General features: G+C 40.7%; 1 protein-coding gene across 1 annotated transcript; it reads right to left on the reverse strand.

Annotated features, from left to right (window-relative positions):
- Positions 1 to 4,470: 4,470 nt before the first annotated feature.
- Positions 4,471 to 8,441, reverse strand: LOC149716486 (uncharacterized). Its single transcript, XM_089844870.1, has 6 exons — positions 8,420 to 8,441; positions 8,130 to 8,360; positions 7,654 to 8,057; positions 6,428 to 7,610; positions 6,240 to 6,373; positions 4,471 to 4,533 (listed from the first exon to the last, which is right to left on the reverse strand). Exons 1-6 carry the CDS (start codon positions 8,439 to 8,441, stop codon positions 4,471 to 4,473), a joined length of 2,037 nt encoding a protein of 678 aa, XP_089700996.1.
- Between the last annotated feature and the right edge of the window lie 11,238 nt (positions 8,442 to 19,679).

A 19,679-nucleotide genomic window follows, 5' to 3' on the forward strand; every position in this document is an offset into this window, starting at 1 on the left:
TTATCTTTTCTTTGATGGCCTTTTGATCTTCAACACAGAGTGTCTTAAATCCTCGTATTTTAGATCCATCTTCAAAAAACTTCAGAGTTTCTCTCGCTTGTACAAACCAATCAACGTGATACCACGCTGGTAGTGGACCAAATCGTCTAGCTTTTGCACTCTGTCTGTCAAGTTTTGAAATGCGAGCTTGATCTTTTACGATTGTTTCTCCACAACCTTTACAAGATGACCGATTACTTTTGGCATATTCAGTTGAGAAGTCTTGAATTTCAATGGAGGAGCTTTTTCTCTTCGTTCCTTTAGATGGGGTATTGCTTGAAGCAGCAGGTGCTGCTTGAGACCCACTCGGAATTTCACTCCTTATTTTCTCTTGATCTCTCCAACGTAAATCCTCAAAGTGTGAGATGTCAGCCTCAGTTGACACTTTAAACTTTTGAGAAAAAGCACCGAAAATGGTACCACTTTGGAATCTTGTTTCCACAATAAGAAATTAATGTTACTCGCGTCATCAGATGCTCAATTTTGATATTTTACCTTTCTATCAAAACTTGACGCCTGAATAATTGCCGCCATTCTTAGCTCATCCTTATCTATGCGCCTTTTACAGCTTTTGCATGATGACCAGCCACTTTTGGCATATTCGGTACGCCACGGTAGACCTCGATCCATCTCTAAATCATACAAAGAGGTTTGAATAAGTTAGCACAGCTTGACTATTTGGTTTACTTTTCTGGTTAATGATGTATTTAAAAACCAAAACGTTATGTACGGGTCTTAGTTGCAGCAGAAGTAAGATGAGACTGGAAGTGAAGAGCTCAAGCATTGGTAGTAGATCCTGGCACTAGTGAACAAATTTGAGGATTTCATGTCGCTTCCATCACTAGAGGGAAAAAATTGGTCGAGTTTCAAAAAATTTCCTACCCATACATGAGGTAGCTCAAGCATATTTCCTAAAGCTACTTCGCAGAGGAGCAACAACCCGGTGTTGTTCTCTCGACTGGCGTGACAGTATTTGGCACTTTCAGAGACCTAAAAGAAACAAATATTTGAAGTTAGCAACCTATAATTTAACTCTTTATTAAAAGGCTATGTGTAGTACCGTATCTGCAAAGTACACTCCTTTTCCAAAGTTGTAACCATTAGAAGGAGCTTCTGGTGGAGCAATACGAAGGCCTTGAGACAAAATGCCCATTAAGTTTGGGGTTCTGGAACCATGCCATAGTAGCTTTCTATTAGGGAATTTTTGGAATTCTCGGTAGCGTTCGCGTTCTCCCTGACGAGTAATTTTAAATATTTGATCGACTTCAAGTTCACAATCACTGTGAAAATCAGCACCCGTGTTGTTTACTTATGTTAATAATGTCTCGAATTCTTCAGAATCTCTATCTAATACTTCAATTTCAGTTTTCAATTGTTCATAATGTTGATCTATTGGATCTTTGGTCGTTCCACCTTCCTCTTCAACTAACTTGTAACCGATCTCCACTTCAAGAAGGAAATTTGGCATTTCTACCTTGGATTTTATTATCTCAACATTATCCAAAAGAGGGACCCTTTTGGTTCCAAAATCATGAGGTATTAGCGTGAAGAATGTATTGGTGCAAGCTATTAGCTGGGCTTTCTTGTTTTCGTTGGGTTCATCGTCGAGTAAAGCCAGGAGTTCCGTCAAAACGGAATACGCCTCTTCAATTTGGTTCTTCGAAAGTTTTCCTAGTCGCATTTTCTTCAGATCAATTTCTAACTCCCACACGGCCTTGTTCATTTTCTCCACGTCAAAGATAAGGCGAATTAGTTCTTGGATGGCGGGCGTTGGGAAGTTTAGATCCAGATCCTACAACCAGTTTTTCTGAAGTTCCATAGTCAATGTCAAGTGGATACATTTTATTAGGATCCTTTGAGGCAGTGTGGCGTAACTCCCACGGAGTTCCTGTTTTTTCTTCGAAAAGCCTTTTGAATTCGGCAACAGCTTCATACTTAGTAACAAAGTGTTCCGTCTTGTTATCACCAATAGTAGTTCCAACACGTCCCCAGCTCCGAAACACATAGTAATCCTTTCCTTCGTCTGACTTTAGAAGTTGAAGCTTGTAAAACGAATTAGATTCTTGAGTAACGACGACGTTTCCGAGAACAGCGTTGAAAGCTCCTTCTTCGTTTTGAAACACGTGTGTGCTGGCTTCAAGATTTGAATCTGGGTCAACAGCTACGCTGCCTTTCACTGTCAGTTTAACTTTCGTGCTCTTTCCAGATGAGAATGTTGAGTCACTATTTCCTACAGCCGCACTTTTGAGTCTTTTTTCAGCAGCGTAAGAATTAATTCTGTCTTGAGGATTTCCACCCCAACTGGCTATGCGGTATTGTTGTATCGTAGAAACTAAACCTCCATATTCCACAGCACTTAAAAAGTCCTCAGATACAACGTGAACATCGTGTTCCTTAGCTTCACGAATTTCCTTGATATTTTTCTCAACATCTTCCTTGGTACTTATAACGCAAGCTGTAGTTTTGTCAATTTGAGAGACAACATTGCCTCCTAATCTCGCTATGCTTTTCTTTAGAGAATCTTTGGAACTATGGAGATTACCAATCAACACTATTTTAGTATCGTCCAATGGTTGTGGCTTTCTCTTGACACCCGAGGTTGATGGCAAATTTTCTGGTGTACTTGGAGTAGGTGCGTTTGTAGGAATGTAACGGTCTTGCTCTATGTATTCGTAGCTGTTTAAGAATGCATATTCCTCTTTTAGGTGATCTGGAATCTGGAAAGGCTTTCTTCTTGGTAGTTTTATTACATTTGTACATTTGCTCCATTCGCTTGCATTTCCAGTACAGTGATAACCATCATTTGAGAAAACCAATTGTCCACCGTCACTATCTGTGCAAGGTTCAAGAGATCCAAACGTCATGATATCGGAAAGTCTATCTAGAATTTCGCTGTTTCCTGAAGGAATTTTTTGGTCGTTATATTTTAATAGTTCCACCATTTCTTTTTTTTAATATTTTTTTCAAGCTCGTCACGATGTTCATAAATTAACTGAGACTGTTCCTCAAGAATTTTCTTCTCGCCCCGATCAAGTAATTCCTCTTTCTTTATCTTATTTGGTGGAGTCACTTCAATTTTCTTTATCTTTTCTTTGATGGCCTTTTGATCTTCAACACAGAGTGTCTTAAATCCTCGTATTTTAGATCCATCTTCAAAAAACTTCAGAGTTTCTCTCGCTTGTACAAACCAATCAACGTGATACCACGCTGGTAGTGGACCAAATCGTCTAGCTTTTGCACTCTGTCTGTCAAGTTTTGAAATGCGAGCTTGATCTTTTACGATTGTTTCTCCACAACCTTTACAAGATGACCGATTACTTTTGGCATATTCAGTTGAGAAGTCTTGAATTTCAATGGAGGAGCTTTTTCTCTTCGTTCCTTTAGATGGGGTATTGCTTGAAGCAGCAGGTGCTGCTTGAGACCCACTCGGAATTTCACTCCTTATTTTCTCTTGATCTCTCCAACGTAAATCCTCAAAGTGTGAGATGTCAGCCTCAGTTGACACTTTAAACTTTTGAGAAAAAGCACCGAAAATGGTACCACTTTGGAATCTTGTTTCCACAATAAGAAATTAATGTAACTCGCGTCATCAGATGCTCAATTTTGATATTTTACCTTTCTATCAAAACTTGACGCCTGAATAATTGCCGCCATTCTTAGCTCATCCTTATCTATGCGCCTTTTACAGCTTTTGCATGATGACCAGCCACTTTTGGCATATTCGGTACGCCACGGTAGACCTCGATCCATCTCTAAATCATACAAAGAGGTTTGAATAAGTTAGCACAGCTTGACTATTTGGTTTACTTTTCTGGTTAATGATGTATTTAAAAACCAAAACGTTATGTACGGGTCTTAGTTGCAGCAGAAGTAAGATGAGACTGGAAGTGAAGAGCTCAAGCATTGGTAGTAGATCCTGGCACTAGTGAACAAATTTGAGGATTTCATGTCGCTTCCATCACTAGAGGGAAAAAATTGGTCGAGTTTCAAAAAATTTCCTACCCATACATGAGGTAGCTCAAGCATATTTCCTAAAGCTACTTCGCAGAGGAGCAACAACCCGGTGTAGTTCTCTCGACTGGCGTGACAGTATTTGGCACTTTCAGAGACCTAAAAGAATCAAATATTTGAAGTTAGCAACCTATAATTTAACTCTTTATTAATGAATGAATGAATGAATATTTATTGTGCATATAAAAAACCACGAAGGTTCACGAGAATATACACAGTTGTAATGATATCATATTTGCATTTCCTAACTGTTAAGAATATCAAATGGAAGACAAATTAAAAACAAACCAAGAGAAACCTTATTAATCCAGCTCCTTGTATTTAACATTAAATATATCAAAATTTTCGCCAAAACTGTTAACTGTAATTTGCATTCTTTTAATTGGATTTAAGTGGTTAAGAGATTCTCTAAATGTTTTTCTAAACCTTCCAGACTTGGGGACTAGAAAGTCCAACCGTCCTAGCAAATCTGGAAGAGTTATCCTATTATTAATTAATTTATGTAGAAATTTAACGTCGTTAATAAGGAGAATGTGAGCTATAGTAGGAATGTCCAAATACCCTAGTAAAATATGGTAATCATATGGAGCCTTTTTCATGAAATAAGTATGGCAATATTCAATAAACTTCCGTTGCACATTCTCAAGAAGTACCTTTAGATATCTACTACAACCACACGGGGCACTTGTCTGGTGGACAAGGGTCCGGCTGAAGACGGTGCAGGCTGCCCTGCGCAAGCTTCAAAGGCTTGCCTGCATTGGTGTTACAGGGGCCATGAGATCGACCCCAACTGCTTCCCTGGAGGTGCTTCTTGACATGCTACCTCTTCATCTTTTCATTGAGGAGGAGGCTGTCATGGGGGCCTACAGGCTCCACATTAATGGCTGTTGGGTTCCAAGACTTTGGGATTACAGCCATACGAAGCTCTTTCGGGAGTACGCTGCACTTGAGCCGTCGTTAACGATGTGCTCTGACAAAACCGTTACCAGCTTTGATTTCACTAAGCCATTCAGCATCCACTTTCCCAGTCGGGCCGAGTGGACTAACCTGCTGCCTCTTGGCACTGGGGGTGAAACTATTTGGTTCACCGATGGTTCCAAGACTGATTCCGGCGCTGGCGCCGGCTATTACTGCCAAACTACAAGGGTCGGTTTTTCTGCTTGCCTGGGCACCTTTGCTAGTGTGTTCCAAGCGGAAATTGCCGCGATCTGTTATTGCGCAGACTACTGCATTAACAAAGGGTATAACGGACGGACTGTGAGGATTTATTCTGACAGTCAGGCCGCCCTGAATGCGCTGGACCAGTGTCAGATTACCTCTCAACTGGTGCGTAGCTGCCTTGATCTGCTAGCGCAACTGGCGTCCTGCAACAGGGTTCTGTTGTACTGGGTTCCAGGGCATAGCGGTTATTATGGCAATGAGCAAGCCGATAGATTTGCGAAAAGGGGCGCGGAGGCCAAGCTCTTGGGGCCGGAGCCGGCCGTCCCCATCCCCTACGGGCATGTCAAACGGAGCCTGCATGACAGGATGACTGTCATACAAAACCAGCTCTGGCATGACATGGATGGCCAGAGACAGACAAAACAGTTAGTCAATGGTCCCTGCAGGTCTCGTGCTAGAGACCTAATTTCGCTCAGCAGATGGGATATTAGGCTGGCCACCGGTCTTCTGACCGGACACTGTCGGCTAAATAGGCACCTCCATCTGATGGGTCTTGCTGACGACCCCCTCTGCAGGTCGTGCCAGGAGAAGGAAGAAACATCCGCTCACGTACTTTGCGAGTGCGACTTCTTCGCCTCGCTTAGACTAGAACATTTTGATTCACACACTGTGGAGCCCTCGCGGGTCTCCTCTTTTACGGTGGAGCGAATTCTTCGCTACGCTGCGGCTACGGGCCTATTCAAGGCCTGATTTTGAGGTTGCACAATATGCCTTTGGCATCGGTGCTAGGGCGTGAGCCCCACCTCATCAACAATAATAATAATACTACAACCACCCCAGGCCAAGCCACCATACAGGACCCGTGATCTCACTAGGGCTTGATAAAGAAGACGGAAATGGTCTAGGGAATGCAATTTCCTACACATCTTCAAGCAAACAGCCAGAGTACGGCGACTTAAAGCAACGCATTTATGTACTTGCTCGGTAAAATAAAGTCCTCTGTCAAAGATCACGCCAAGATCTCTCACAGTGGACTTAAGGGGTATGTGAGCGCCCTCAATGGTATAGTCGTTGGAAATTTCTCTAGCAATTCGCCTTGTAAATGTGACATGCACGGATTTGGTTGGATTTACTGGTATTTTGTTAAGAGAGCACCATCTTCCTATAGAGTCAAGGTAAAGTTGAAGTAATTTACCGTCTAACTTAGAATTAATACTTTTGAAAACTTTATTGTCATCAGCAAATTGAAGAATACGGGAATGTAAAACCGAAAATTGTAAATCGAAAAGATACATATTAAAGAGTAAGGGTCCAAGAGATGATCCCTGTGGAACCCCACAATTAACTTCGTATGTTTTCGATGTGATTATGCCATTGCATTTCAAGACATTGACTCGATTCGCCAGATAGCTAGCAATCCATTCCAAGATATCACCCCCCAATCCAAGGGCCTCTAACTTGTCATGAAGGTAAGAGTGGGAGACGCGGTCGAAGGCCTTGGCCAGGTCAAGGTATACAACATCGACCTGGCCCCGGCACTCGACCTCAGGAGCCACGTAATCCATAAAGGAAACGTGGTTCGTTTCCACACTCCTACCCGGAACAAAGCCATGTTGACAGTCGTTGGGTAGCAAGCTAAACCAACGCTGTAAATGTACGTGTACTACTCTATCAAATACCTTAGCGAGAACGCAAAGAAGGGAAATCGGACGGTAGTTTCGGACATCGCTGGATTTTCCAGACTTGTAAACCGGGACAATGACAGCTTTTTTCCAAAGCGTTGGGAATGAGTGAGTACGGAAGGATAAATTAAATATATGCTCCAATATAGGTAACAATATATTCCCACAGCCCTTGATAACAAACGACGGAATTTTGTCGAAACCAGTAGAGAGTTTGTTGGGTAGACGATTAATAGCAGCATATATGTCCGCTTGAGTTAGTTTTAAACAGTTATGAGGCGTTGTAACTAAGGTAGAAGTATCAAAAGTGTATTTTGAACTAGTTTCAGTATTGTCAGTCGAAATTGTTGAGAAATGCGCCATGAATGTTTCCCCCAATTGCTCCGGATCAGTAATGATTGTCTTACCAATTTTCAATAATATATCAGAGTGTCTGTCTTTTAGATTACCATTGATAAAACTCCAAAATTTTTTGGGTTGGGACAAGGCGTCTCGACAAGATTTTACTGCCATAGCAGCTTTGTCCCTTACTGTAAGCCTTCTCACCAACGAACGGGACAGCCTAAAATTAGCTATGTCGGAGGCTAACCCCGACCTCTTTTTCTTATTAAAATAATATTTTTTGCGCTTGATAGCTTTTTTGGAGGTCCAAAGAATACCAAAAGGGGAAGCCCCGATTATTACGCGGAATCTTGTTAGGGATCGAACTATCCATAGCTGACGTTATATATTCCGTTAATGTCTGGACACAAAAATTAACATCCTGCGAATCCAAAACCACCGACCAATCTGAATCGCGTAAAATTGAGTATAGCAAGTGATAGTTACCTTTTTTAAATTGATATACTGGTTGTAAATTAGGGGAGACCCTACAAATGTCAAATGGACAAAGCAAATAGAAAGGCGGATGGTAGTTGTCAATGTCCACAAATGGATCAAGGAGAGGTACAGTATCAATGCCGTGTACATTAGTAAGACAAAGGTCCAGAAGATTACCATAAGTGGGAGCTGGGTTAATTTGGTTTAAATTAAATTCATAACAAACATCGAGAACATGAGCAGCCTTAGTTCTAGTTTGGTGAGTGCATCCCACACTGCTACCCAGAGTCCAGTTGATACCGGGGAGATTAAAATCACCCAGAATCAGAATTTCACCGTCATAATCTACCAACGAGGATACCAAAACATTCTTAAATTTCCGATACTGAGCGTCGTCATCTGAGGGGCGAAAGTAACCAGTGCCAAGAAGAAGCGGAAGATTATTTTTTAGTTTAAACTCGACAAACACACCCCCTTCGGCACCTTCCAGGTCACTTCGACGGTGAAAAACAAGGGACTTCTTGATAGCAATGAGGGATCCCCCGCCCCTAACATTGACAGAATCCGGATCTGATCGATCCGCCCGAAAAATAGTATAGGAATTTGGAAAATAATCCGAATTAAAATGAGAGTGGTTAAGCCACGTCTCTGTTAAACAAACAATATCAAAATCATTAACGATTAGGTTAGTTAAAAAGGTACTAGACTTGGTTCGTAGACCGCGCACATTCTGATAAGCTATAGTCAGTTCTTTCATTCTTGGACATTTGAAGAATCCGCAGGGGAACCCGCGTCTGAGATTTCACCATGCAGTTCCGAGACATGTTTGTGCTCGTCTCTCGGTACCCCATGGAAATCTGTTAGAAAGCTGTTCGCAGGCCAAATATTGGGATCCCTCATTTTTGGTATGTCAGACTCATCATCACACGTCAAGTAGAATGACGAATGACGGGCATTCGGATTTTTAGTACGCAGTCTTATGCACTGCACCGACTGCACACCTGAATCAGCCCTCAAAAAATCTTGCAGTTCTTTCGACGTGATCCCAACATCCAACCCAGTGGCAAAGAGTGCTTTCTTGACCGCCTTCACTCGACGTGGTGCAGCCTTGATCCGGCTTGTCAAAGACACACCCGAGACCACAGGCTTAGATGCAGGAACATGACGAGTGGAGTTGATGTCAGTTTTTGTTTGCACAGCCTTGGGTAATGCTCCAGAGAATGAAGGAATGGAACCCTGTGGCCAGGGCAAGGCAGATGGGTTGAGAGCGCCAGGACGGTTAGCCAATGGTGGAAAAGATTGAGCTTCGTCCCTAGAAGCCCGTGACCCAAGCGGGGCTTGAAATGGTATTTGGCGACTGGCAAGTTCTCGACGAAGGCCAGCGTTCTCATTTTCTAATGAAGCCAGACGTTCTTGGAACTCTGATAACGTAGCTTGCATCTTAAGTAGGATGGTGTCGTTGCTATCCAATTTATTCATCATTTTGTCCAGTATCGAATCAGATTCCCTAGTGAGGCTATCAACGCTAAGTAGATGGACGAATGCTTCGTGCACCACCTCTAAGATGAGACCCTTATCGCCCTCAGCCAGCTTAGCAGGTGGTTTAGGCGCAGGTATGGCCCCATTGAACTCTTTATCGCGGGGTATGGCGCTATTACTATGTCGCCGAGCCGGACTTCTAGATTTGCGAGTAGCGGCTTTGCATTCCGTACAGGTAAAGTATGAATTAGGGGTACAATCTTTATGTACACGGCGCTTGCATAGTCCAGTGCAAAAATGACACTTTTGTTTTCCATAAAACCGATTATCGCAAACACAACAAGAGTCTGAAGAAGCAGGCATACCGTAGCAGACGATACCGGAGGTACAGAGTTTAATAAAAGGCTATGTGTAGTACCGTATCTGCAAAGTACACTCCTTTTCCAAAGTTGTAACCATTAGAAGGAGCTTCTGGTGGAGCAATACGAAGGCCTTGAGACAAAATGCCCATTAAGTTTGGGGTTCTGGAACCATGCCATAGTAGCTTTCTATTAGGGAATTTTTGGAATTCTCGGTAGCGTTCGCGTTCTCCCTGACGAGTAATTTTAAATATTTGATCGACTTCAAGTTCACAATCACTGTGAAAATCAGCGCCCGTGTTGTTTACGTATGTTAATAATGTCTCGAATTCTTCAGAATCTCTATCTAATACTTCAATTTCAGTTTTCAATTGTTCATAATGTTGATCTATTGGATCTTTGGTCGTTCCACCTTCCTCTTCAACTAACTTGTAACCGATCTCCACTTCAAGAAGGAAATTTGGCATTTCTACCTTGGATTTTATTATCTCAACATTATCCAAAAGAGGGACCCTTTTGGTTCCAAAATCATGAGGTATTAGCGTGAAGAATGTATTGGTGCAAGCTATTAGCTGGGCTTTCTTGTTTTCGTTGGGTTCATCGTCGAGTAAAGCCAGGAGTTCCGTCAAAACGGAATACGCCTCTTCAATTTGGTTCTTCGAAAGTTTTCCTAGTGGCATTTTCTTCAGATCAATTTCTAACTCCCACACGGCCTTGTTCATTTTCTCCACGTCAAAGATAAGGCGAATTAGTTCTTGGATGGCGTTGGGAAGTTTAGATCCAGATCCTACAACCAGTTTTTCTGAAGTTCCATAGTCAATGTCAAGTGGATACATTTTATTAGGAACCTTTTTGGCAGTGTGGCGTAACTCCCACGGAGTTCCTGTTTTTTCTTCGAAAAGCCTTTTGAATTCGGCAACAGCTTCATACTTAGTAACAAAGTGTTCCGTCTTGTTATCACCAATAGTAGTTCCAACACGTCCCCAGCTCCGAAACACATAGTAATCCTTTCCTTCGTCTGACTTTAGAAGTTGAAGCTTGTAAAACGAATTAGATCCTTGAGTAACGACGACGTTTCCGAGAACAGCGTTGAAAGCTCCTTCTTCGTTTTGAAACACGTGTGTGCTGGCTTCAAGATTTGAATCTGGGTCAACAGCTACGCTGCCTTTCACTGTCAGTTTAACTTTCGTGCTCTTTCCAGATGAGAATGTTGAGTCACTATTTCCTACAGCCGCACTTTTGAGTCTTTTTTCAGCAGCGTAAGAATTAATTCTGTCTTGAGGATTTCCACCCCAACTGGCTATGCGGTATTGTTGGATCGTAGAAAGTAAACCTCCATATTCCACAGCACTTAAAAAGTCCTCAGATACAACGTGAACATCGTGTTCCTTAGCTTCACGAATTTCCTTGATATTTTTCTCAACATCTTCCTTGGTACTTATAACGCAAGCTGTAGTTTTGTCAATTTGAGAGACAACATTGCCTCCTAATCTCGCTATGCTTTTCTTTAGAGAATCTTTGGAACTATGGAGATTACCAATCAACACTATTTTAGTATCGTCCAATGGTTGTGGCTTTCTCTTGACACCCGAGGTTGATGGCAAATTTTCTGGTGTACTTGGAGTAGGTGCGTTTGTAGGAATGTAACGGTCTTGCTCTATGTATTCGTAGCTGTTTAAGAATGCATATACCTCTTTTAGGTGATCTGGAATCTGGAAAGGCTTTCTTCTTGGTAGTTTTATTACATTTGTACATTTGCTCCATTCGCTTGCATTTCCAGTACAGTGATAACCATCATTTGAGAAAACCAATTGTCCACCGTCACTATCTGTGCAAGGTTCAAGAGATCCAAACGTCATGATATCGGAAAGTCTATCTAGAATTTCGCTGTTTCCTGAAGGAATTTTTTGGTCGTTATATTTTAATAGTTCCACCATTTCTTTTTTTTAATATTTTTTTCAAGCTCGTCACGATGTTCATAAATTAACTGAGACTGTTCCTCAAGAATTTTTTTCTCGCCCCGATCAAGTAATTCCTCTTTCTTTATCTTATTTGGTGGAGTCACTTCAATTTTCTTTATCTTTTCTTTGATGGCCTTTTGATCTTCAACACAGAGTGTCTTAAATCCTCGTATTTTAGATCCATCTTCAAAAAACTTCAGAGTTTCTCTCGCTTGTACCAACCAATCAACGTGATACCACGCTGGTAGTGGACCAAATCGTCTAGCTTTTGCACTCTGTCTGTCAAGTTTTGAAATGCGAGCTTGATCTTTTACGATTGTTTCTCCACAACCTTTACAAGATGACCGATTACTTTTGGCATATTCAGTTGAGAAGTCTTGAATTTCAATGGAGGAGCTTTTTCTCTTCGTTCTAGGGCTGTGCGAATACTCGAATTTTCGAATAGTATTCGTTTAATTCGAATCGATTATTCGATTCGACGAATCGAATTTGCCATTTGGAGAAAAACGAGTATTCGAATTAAGAAACGATTATTCGAAAAGAAATTCGAATAACCGATTTACATACGAATACAGTTCCCTTAACCGAATAATCGCTTCCAAGGGGCTAAATTCGAATAGAAAACGAGTATTCGATTGGAAATGGGAGGGACTGTGGTCACATGACATATATGAAGCTGTTTCGTTTATGGAATTTCATTGCCAATGCGCAATTCGCGATGTTTTGTTTTTCTCTCACCAATTACTCAGTCTTAGGAAAAGTTCCATTCTATGTGGAACTACAATATTTTTACGTGTATTTAGGAAACGATTAATTGTTTTGAAAAGAACATCCGTCTGATAAAACCGAGTATTCATATTTTCGAGTATTCTTTTAAAAAACTAGTACTGCTAGGTGTATTTAGAAAACGATTAATCGCTTTGAAACGAATATTCGTCAGGTAAAACCGATTAATCGAAAAAAAACGAGTACTCGAACCAGCATTTTTGATAAACGAGTAATATTCGTTTGAACGAGTACTCGATTCGGATTTCGAATAGGAGATTTACTATTCGATTCGTATTCGATTCGGTTTGAAAAACCACTATTCGCACAGCCCTACTTCGTTCCTTTAGATGGGGTATTGCTTGAAGCAGCAGGTGCTGCTTGAGACCCACTCGGAATTTCACTCCTTATTTTCTCTTGATCTCTCCAACGTAAATCCTCAAAGTGTGAGATGTCAGCCTCAGTTGACACTTTAAACTTTTGAGAAAAAGCACCGAAAATGGTACCACTTTGGAATCTTGTTTCCACAATAAGAAATTAATGTTACTCGCGTCATCAGATGCTCAATTTTGATATTTTACCTTTCTATCAAAACTTGACGCCTGAATAATTGCCGCCATTCTTAGCTCATCCTTATCTATGCGCCTTTTACAGCTTTTGCATGATGACCAGCCACTTTTGGCATATTCGGTACGCCACGGTAGACCTCGATCCATCTCTAAATCATACAAAGAGGTTTGAATAAGTTAGCACAGCTTGACTATTTGGTTTACTTTTCTGGTTAATGATGTATTTAAAAACCAAAACGTTATGTACGGGTCTTAGTTGCAGCAGAAGTAAGATTAGACTGGAAGTGAAGAGCTCAAGCATTGGTAGTAGATCCTGGCACTAGTGAACAAATTTGAGGATTTCATGTCGCTTCCATCACTAGAGGGAAAAAATTGGTCGAGTTTCAAAAAATTTCCTACCCATACATGAGGTAGCTCAAGCATATTTCCTAAAGCTACTTCGCAGAGGAGCAACAACCCGGTGTTGTTCTCTCGACTGGCGTGACAGTATTTGGCACTTTCAGAGACCTAAAAGAATCAAATATTTGAAGTTAGCAACCTATAATTTAACTCTTTATTAAAAGGCTATGTGTAGTACCGTATCTGCAAAGTACACTCCTTTTCCAAAGTTGTAACCATTAGAAGGAGCTTCTGGTGGAGCAATACGAAGGCCTTGAGACAAAATGCCCATTAAGTTTGGGGTTCTGGAACCATGCCATAGTAGCTTTCTATTAGGGAATTTTTGGAATTCTCGGTAGCGTTCGCGTTCTCCCTGACGAGTAATTTTAAATATTTGATCGACTTCAAGTTCACAATCACTGTGAAAATCAGCGCCCGTGTTGTTTACGTATGTTAATAATGTCTCGAATTCTTCAGAATCTCTATCTAATACTTCAATTTCAGTTTTCAATTGTTCATAATGTTGATCTATTGGATCTTTGGTCGCTCCACCTTCCTCTTCAACTAACTTGTAACCGATCTCCACTTCAAGAAGGAAATTTGGCATTTCTACCTTGGATTTTATTATCTCAACATTATCCAAAAGAGGGACCCTTTTGGTTCCAAAATCATGAGGTATTAGCGTGAAGAATGTATTGGTGCAAGCTATTAGCTGGGCTTTCTTGTTTTCGTTGGGTTCATCGTCGAGTAAAGCCAGGAGTTCCGTCAAAACGGAATACGCCTCTTCAATTTGGTTCTTCGAAAGTTTTCCTAGTGGCATTTTCTTCAGATCAATTTCTAACTCCCACACGGCCTTGTTCATTTTCTCCACGTCAAAGATAAGGCGAATTAGTTCTTGGATGGCGTTGGGAAGTTTAGATCCAGATCCTACAACCAGTTTTTCTGAAGTTCCATAGTCAATGTCAAGTGGATACATTTTATTAGGAACCTTTTTGGCAGTGTGGCGTAACTCCCACGGAGTTCCTGTTTTTTCTTCGAAAAGCCTTTTGAATTCGGCAACAGCTTCATACTTAGTAACAAAGTGTTCCGTCTTGTTATCACCAATAGTAGTTCCAACACGTCCCCAGCTCCGAAACACATAGTAATCCTTTCCTTCGTCTGACTTTAGAAGTTGAAGCTTGTAAAACGAATTAGATCCTTGAGTAACGACGACGTTTCCGAGAACAGCGTTGAAAGCTCCTTCTTCGTTTTGAAACACGTGTGTGCTGGCTTCAAGATTTGAATCTGGGTCAACAGCTACGCTGCCTTTCACTGTCAGTTTAACTTTCGTGCTCTTTCCAGATGAGAATGTTGAGTCACTATTTCCTACAGCCGCACTTTTGAGTCTTTTTTCAGCAGCGTAAGAATTAATTCTGTCTTGAGGATTTCCACCCCAACTGGCTATGCGGTATTGTTGGATCGTAGAAACTAAACCTCCATATTCCACAGCACTTAAAAAGTCCTCAGATACAACGTGAACATCGTGTTCCTTAGCTTCACGAATTTCCTTGATATTTTTCTCAACATCTTCCTTGGTACTTATAACGCAAGCTGTAGTTTTGTCAATTTGAGAGACAACATTGCCTCCTAATCTCGCTATGCTTTTCTTTAGAGAATCTTTGGAACTATGGAGATTACCAATCAACACTATTTTAGTATCGTCCGATGGTTGTGGCTTTCTCTTGACACCCGAGGTTGATGGCAAATTTTCTGGTGTACTTGGAGTAGGTGCGTTTGTAGGAATGTAACGGTCTTGCTCTATGTATTCGTAGCTGTTTAAGAATGCATATTCCTCTTTTAGGTGATCTGGAATCTGGAAAGGCTTTCTTCTTGGTAGTTTTATTACATTTGTACATTTGCTCCATTCGCTTGCATTTCCAGTACAGTGATAACCATCATTTGAGAAAACCAATTGTCCACCGTCACTATCTGTGCAAGGTTCAAGAGATCCAAACGTCATGATATCGGAAAGTCTATCTAGAATTTCGCTGTTTCCTGAAGGAATTTTTTGGTCGTTATATTTTAATAGTTCCACCATTTCTTTTTTTTAATATTTTTTTCAAGCTCGTCACGATGTTCATAAATTAACTGAGACTGTTCCTCAAGAATTTTCTTCTCGCCCCGATCAAGTAATTCCTCTTTCTTTATCTTATTTGGTGGAGTCACCTCAATTTTCTTTATCTTTTCTTTGATGGCCTTTTGATCTTCAACACAGAGTGTCTTAAATCCTCGTATTTTAGATCCATCTTCAAAAAACTTCAGAGTTTCTCTCGCTTGTACAAACCAATCAACGTGATAAGACGCTGGTAGTGGACCAAATCGTCTAGCTTTTGCACTCTGTCTGTCAAGTTTTGAAATGCGAGCTTGATCTTTTACGATTGTTTCTCCACAACCTTTACAAGATGACCGATTACTTTTGGCATATTCAGTTGAGAAGTCTTGAATTTCAATGGAGGAGCTTTTTCTCTTCGTTCCTTTAGATGGGGTATTGCTTGAAGCAGCAGGTGCTGCTTGAGACCCACTCGGAATTTCACTCCTTATTTTCTCTTGATCTCTCCAACGTAAATCCTCAAAGTGTGAGATGTCAGCCTCAGTTGACACTTTAAACTTTTGAGAAAAAGCACCGAAAATGGTACCACTTTGGAATCTTGTTTCCACAATAAGAAATTAATGTTACTCGCGTCATCAGATGCTCAATTTTGATATTTTACCTTTCTATCAAAACTTGACGCCTGAATAATTGCCGCCATTCTTAGCTCATCCTTATCTATGCGCCTTTTACAGCTTTTGCATGATGACCAGCCACTTTTGGCATATTCGGTACGCCACGGTAGACCTCGATCCATCTCTAAATCATAGAAAGAGGTTTGAATAAGTTAGCACAGCTTGACTATTTGGTTTACTTTTCTGGTTAATGATGTATTTAAAAACCAAAACGTTATGTACGGGTCTTAGTTGCAGCAGAAGTAAGATGAGACTGGAAGTGAAGAGCTCAAGCATTGGTAGTAGATCCTGGCACTAGTGAACAAATTTGAGGATTTCATGTCGCTTCCATCACTAGAGGGAAAAAATTGGTCGAGTTTCAAAAAATTTCCTACCCATACATGAGGTAGCTCAAGCATATTTCCTAAAGCTACTTCGCAGAGGAGCAACAACCCGGTGTTGTTCTCTCGACTGGCGTGACAGTATTTGGCACTTTCAGAGACTTAAAAGAATCAAATATTTGAAGTTAGCAACCTATAATTTAACTCTTTATTAAAAGGCTATGTGTAGTACCGTATCTGCAAAGTACACTCCTTTTCCAAAGTTGTAACCATTAGAAGGAGCTTCTGGTGGAGCAATACGAAGGCCTTGAGACAAAATGCCCATTAAGTTTGGGGTTCTGGAACCATGCCATAGTAGCTTTCTATTAGGGAATTTTTGGAATTCTCGGTAGCGTTCGCGTTCTCCCTGACGAGTAATTTTAAATATTTGATCGACTTCAAGTTCACAATCACTGTGAAAATCAGCGCCCGTGTTGTTTACGTATGTTAATAATGTCTCGAATTCTTCAGAATCTCTATCTAATACTTCAATTTCAGTTTTCAATTGTTCATAATGTTGATCTATTGGATCTTTGGTCGTTCCACCTTCCTCTTCAACTAACTTGTAACCGATCTCCACTTCAAGAAGGAAATTTGGCATTTCTACCTTGGATTTTATTATCTCAACATTATCCAAAAGAGGGACCCTTTTGGTTCCAAAATCATGAGGTATTAGCGTGAAGAATGTATTGGTGCAAGCTATTAGCTGGGCTTTCTTGTTTTCGTTGGGTTCATCGTCGAGTAAAGCCAGGAGTTCCGTCAAAACGGAATACGCCTCTTCAATTTGGTTCTTCGAAAGTTTTCCTAGTGGCATTTTCTTCAGATCAATTTCTAACTCCCACACGGCCTTGTTCATTTTCTCCACGTCAAAGATAAGGCGAATTAGTTCTTGGATGGCGTTGGGAAGTTTAGATCCAGATCCTACAACCAGTTTTTCTGAAGTTCCATAGTCAATGTCAAGTGGATACATTTTATTAGGAACCTTTGAGGCAGTGTGGCGTAACTCCCACGGAGTTCCTGTTTTTTCTTCGAAAAGCCTTTTGAATTCGGCAACAGCTTCATACTTAGTAACAAAGTGTTCCGTCTTGTTATCACCAATAGTAGTTCCAACACGTCCCCAGCTCCGAAACACATAGTAATCCTTTCCTTCGTCTGACTTTAGAAGTTGAAGCTTGTAAAACGAATTAGATCCTTGAGTAACGACGACTTTTCCGAGAACAGCGTTGAAAGCTCCTTCTTCGTTTTGAAACACGTGTGTGCTGGCTTCAAGATTTGAATCTGGGTCAACAGCTACGCTGCCTTTCACTGTCAGTTTAACTTTCGTGCTCTTTCCAGATGAGAATGTTGAGTCACTATTTCCTACAGCCGCACTTTTGAGTCTTTTTTCAGCAGCGTAAGAATTAATTCTGTCTTGAGGATTTCCACCCCAACTGGCTATGCGGTATTGTTGGATCGTAGAAACTAAACCTCCATATTCCACAGCACTTAAAAAGTCCTCAGATACAACGTGAACATCGTGTTCCTTAGCTTCACGAATTTCCTTGATATTTTTCTCAACATCTTCCTTGGTACTTATAACGCAAGCTGTAGTTTTGTCAATTTGAGAGACAACATTGCCTCCTAATCTCGCTATGCTTTTCTTTAGAGAATCTTTGGAACTATGGAGATTACCAATCAACACTATTTTAGTATCGTCCAATGGTTGTGGCTTTCTCTTGACACCCGAGGTTGATGGCAAATTTTCTGGTGTACTTGGAGTAGGTGCGTTTGTAGGAATGTAACGGTCTTGCTCTATGTATTCGTAGCTGTTTAAGAATGCATATTCCTCTTTTAGGTGATCTGGAATCTGGAAAGGCTTTCTTCTTGGTAGTTTTATTACATTTGTACATTTGCTCCATTCGCTTGCATTTCCAGTACAGTGATAACCATCATTTGAGAAAACCAATTGTCCACCGTCACTATCTGTGCAAGGTTCAAGAGATCCAAACGTCATGATTTCGGAAAGTCTATCTAGAATTTCGCTGTTTCCTGAAGGAATTTTTTGGTCGTTATATTTTAATAGTTCCACCATTTCTTTTTTTTAATATTTTTTTCAAGCTCGTCACGATGTTCATAAATTAACTGAGACTGTTCCTCAAGAATTTTTTCTCGCCCCGATCAAGTAATTCCTCTTTCTTTATCTTATTTGGTGGAGTCACTTCAATTTTCTTTATCTTTTCTTTGATGGCCTTTTGATCTTCAACGCAGAGTGTCTTAAATCCTCGTATTTTAGATCCATCTTCAAAAAACTTCAGAGTTTCTCTCGCTTGTACAAACCAATCAACGTGATACCACGCTGGTAGTGGACCAAATCGTCTAGCTTTTGCACTCTGTCTGTCAAGTTTTGAAATGCGAGCTTGATCTTTTACGATTGTTTCTCCACAACCTTTACAAGATGACCGATTACTTTTGGCATATTCAGTTGAGAAGTCTTGAATTTCAATGGAGGAGCTTTTTCTCTTCGTTCCTTTAGATGGGGTATTGCTTGAAGCAGCAGGTGCTGCTTGAGACCCACTCGGAATTTCACTCCTTATTTTCTCTTGATCTCTCCAACGTAAATCCTCAAAGTGTGAGATGTCAGCCTCAGTTGACACTTTAAACTTTTGAGAAAAAGCACCGAAAATGGTACCACTTTGGAATCTTGTTTCCACAATAAGAAATTAATGTTACTCGCGTCATCAGATGCTCAATTTTGATATTTTACCTTTCTATCAAAACTTGACGCCTGAATAATTGCCGCCATTCTTAGCTCATCCTTATCTATGCGCCTTTTACAGCTTTTGCATGATGACCAGCCACTTTTGGCATATTCGGTACGCCACGGTAGACCTCGATCCATCTCTAAATCATACAAAGAGGTTTGAATAAGTTAGCACAGCTTGACTATTTGGTTTACTTTTCTGGTTAATGATGTATTTAAAAACCAAAACGTTATGTACGGGTCTTAGTTGCAGCAGAAGTAAGATGAGACTGGAAGTGAAGAGCTCAAGCATTGGTAGTAGATCCTGGCACTAGTGAACAAATTTGAGGATTTCATGTCGCTTCCATCACTAGAGGGAAAAAATTGGTCGAGTTTCAAAAAATTTCCTACCCATACATGAGGTAGCTCAAGCATATTTCCTAAAGCTACTTCGCAGAGGAGCAACAACCCGGTGTAGTTCTCTCGACTGGCGTGACAGTATTTGGCACTTTCAGAGACCTAAAAGAATCAAATATTTGAAGTTAGCAACCTATAAATTAACTCTTTATTAATGAATGAATGAATGAATATTTATTGTGCATATAAAAAACCACG

Source organism: Phalangium opilio, unplaced genomic scaffold, assembly GCF_054372755.1.
Source record: "Phalangium opilio isolate 3A_F unplaced genomic scaffold, DU_Popi_V2 ptg000009l_1, whole genome shotgun sequence".
In the NCBI taxonomy this organism is placed as follows: Eukaryota; Metazoa; Arthropoda; class Arachnida; order Opiliones; family Phalangiidae; genus Phalangium; species Phalangium opilio.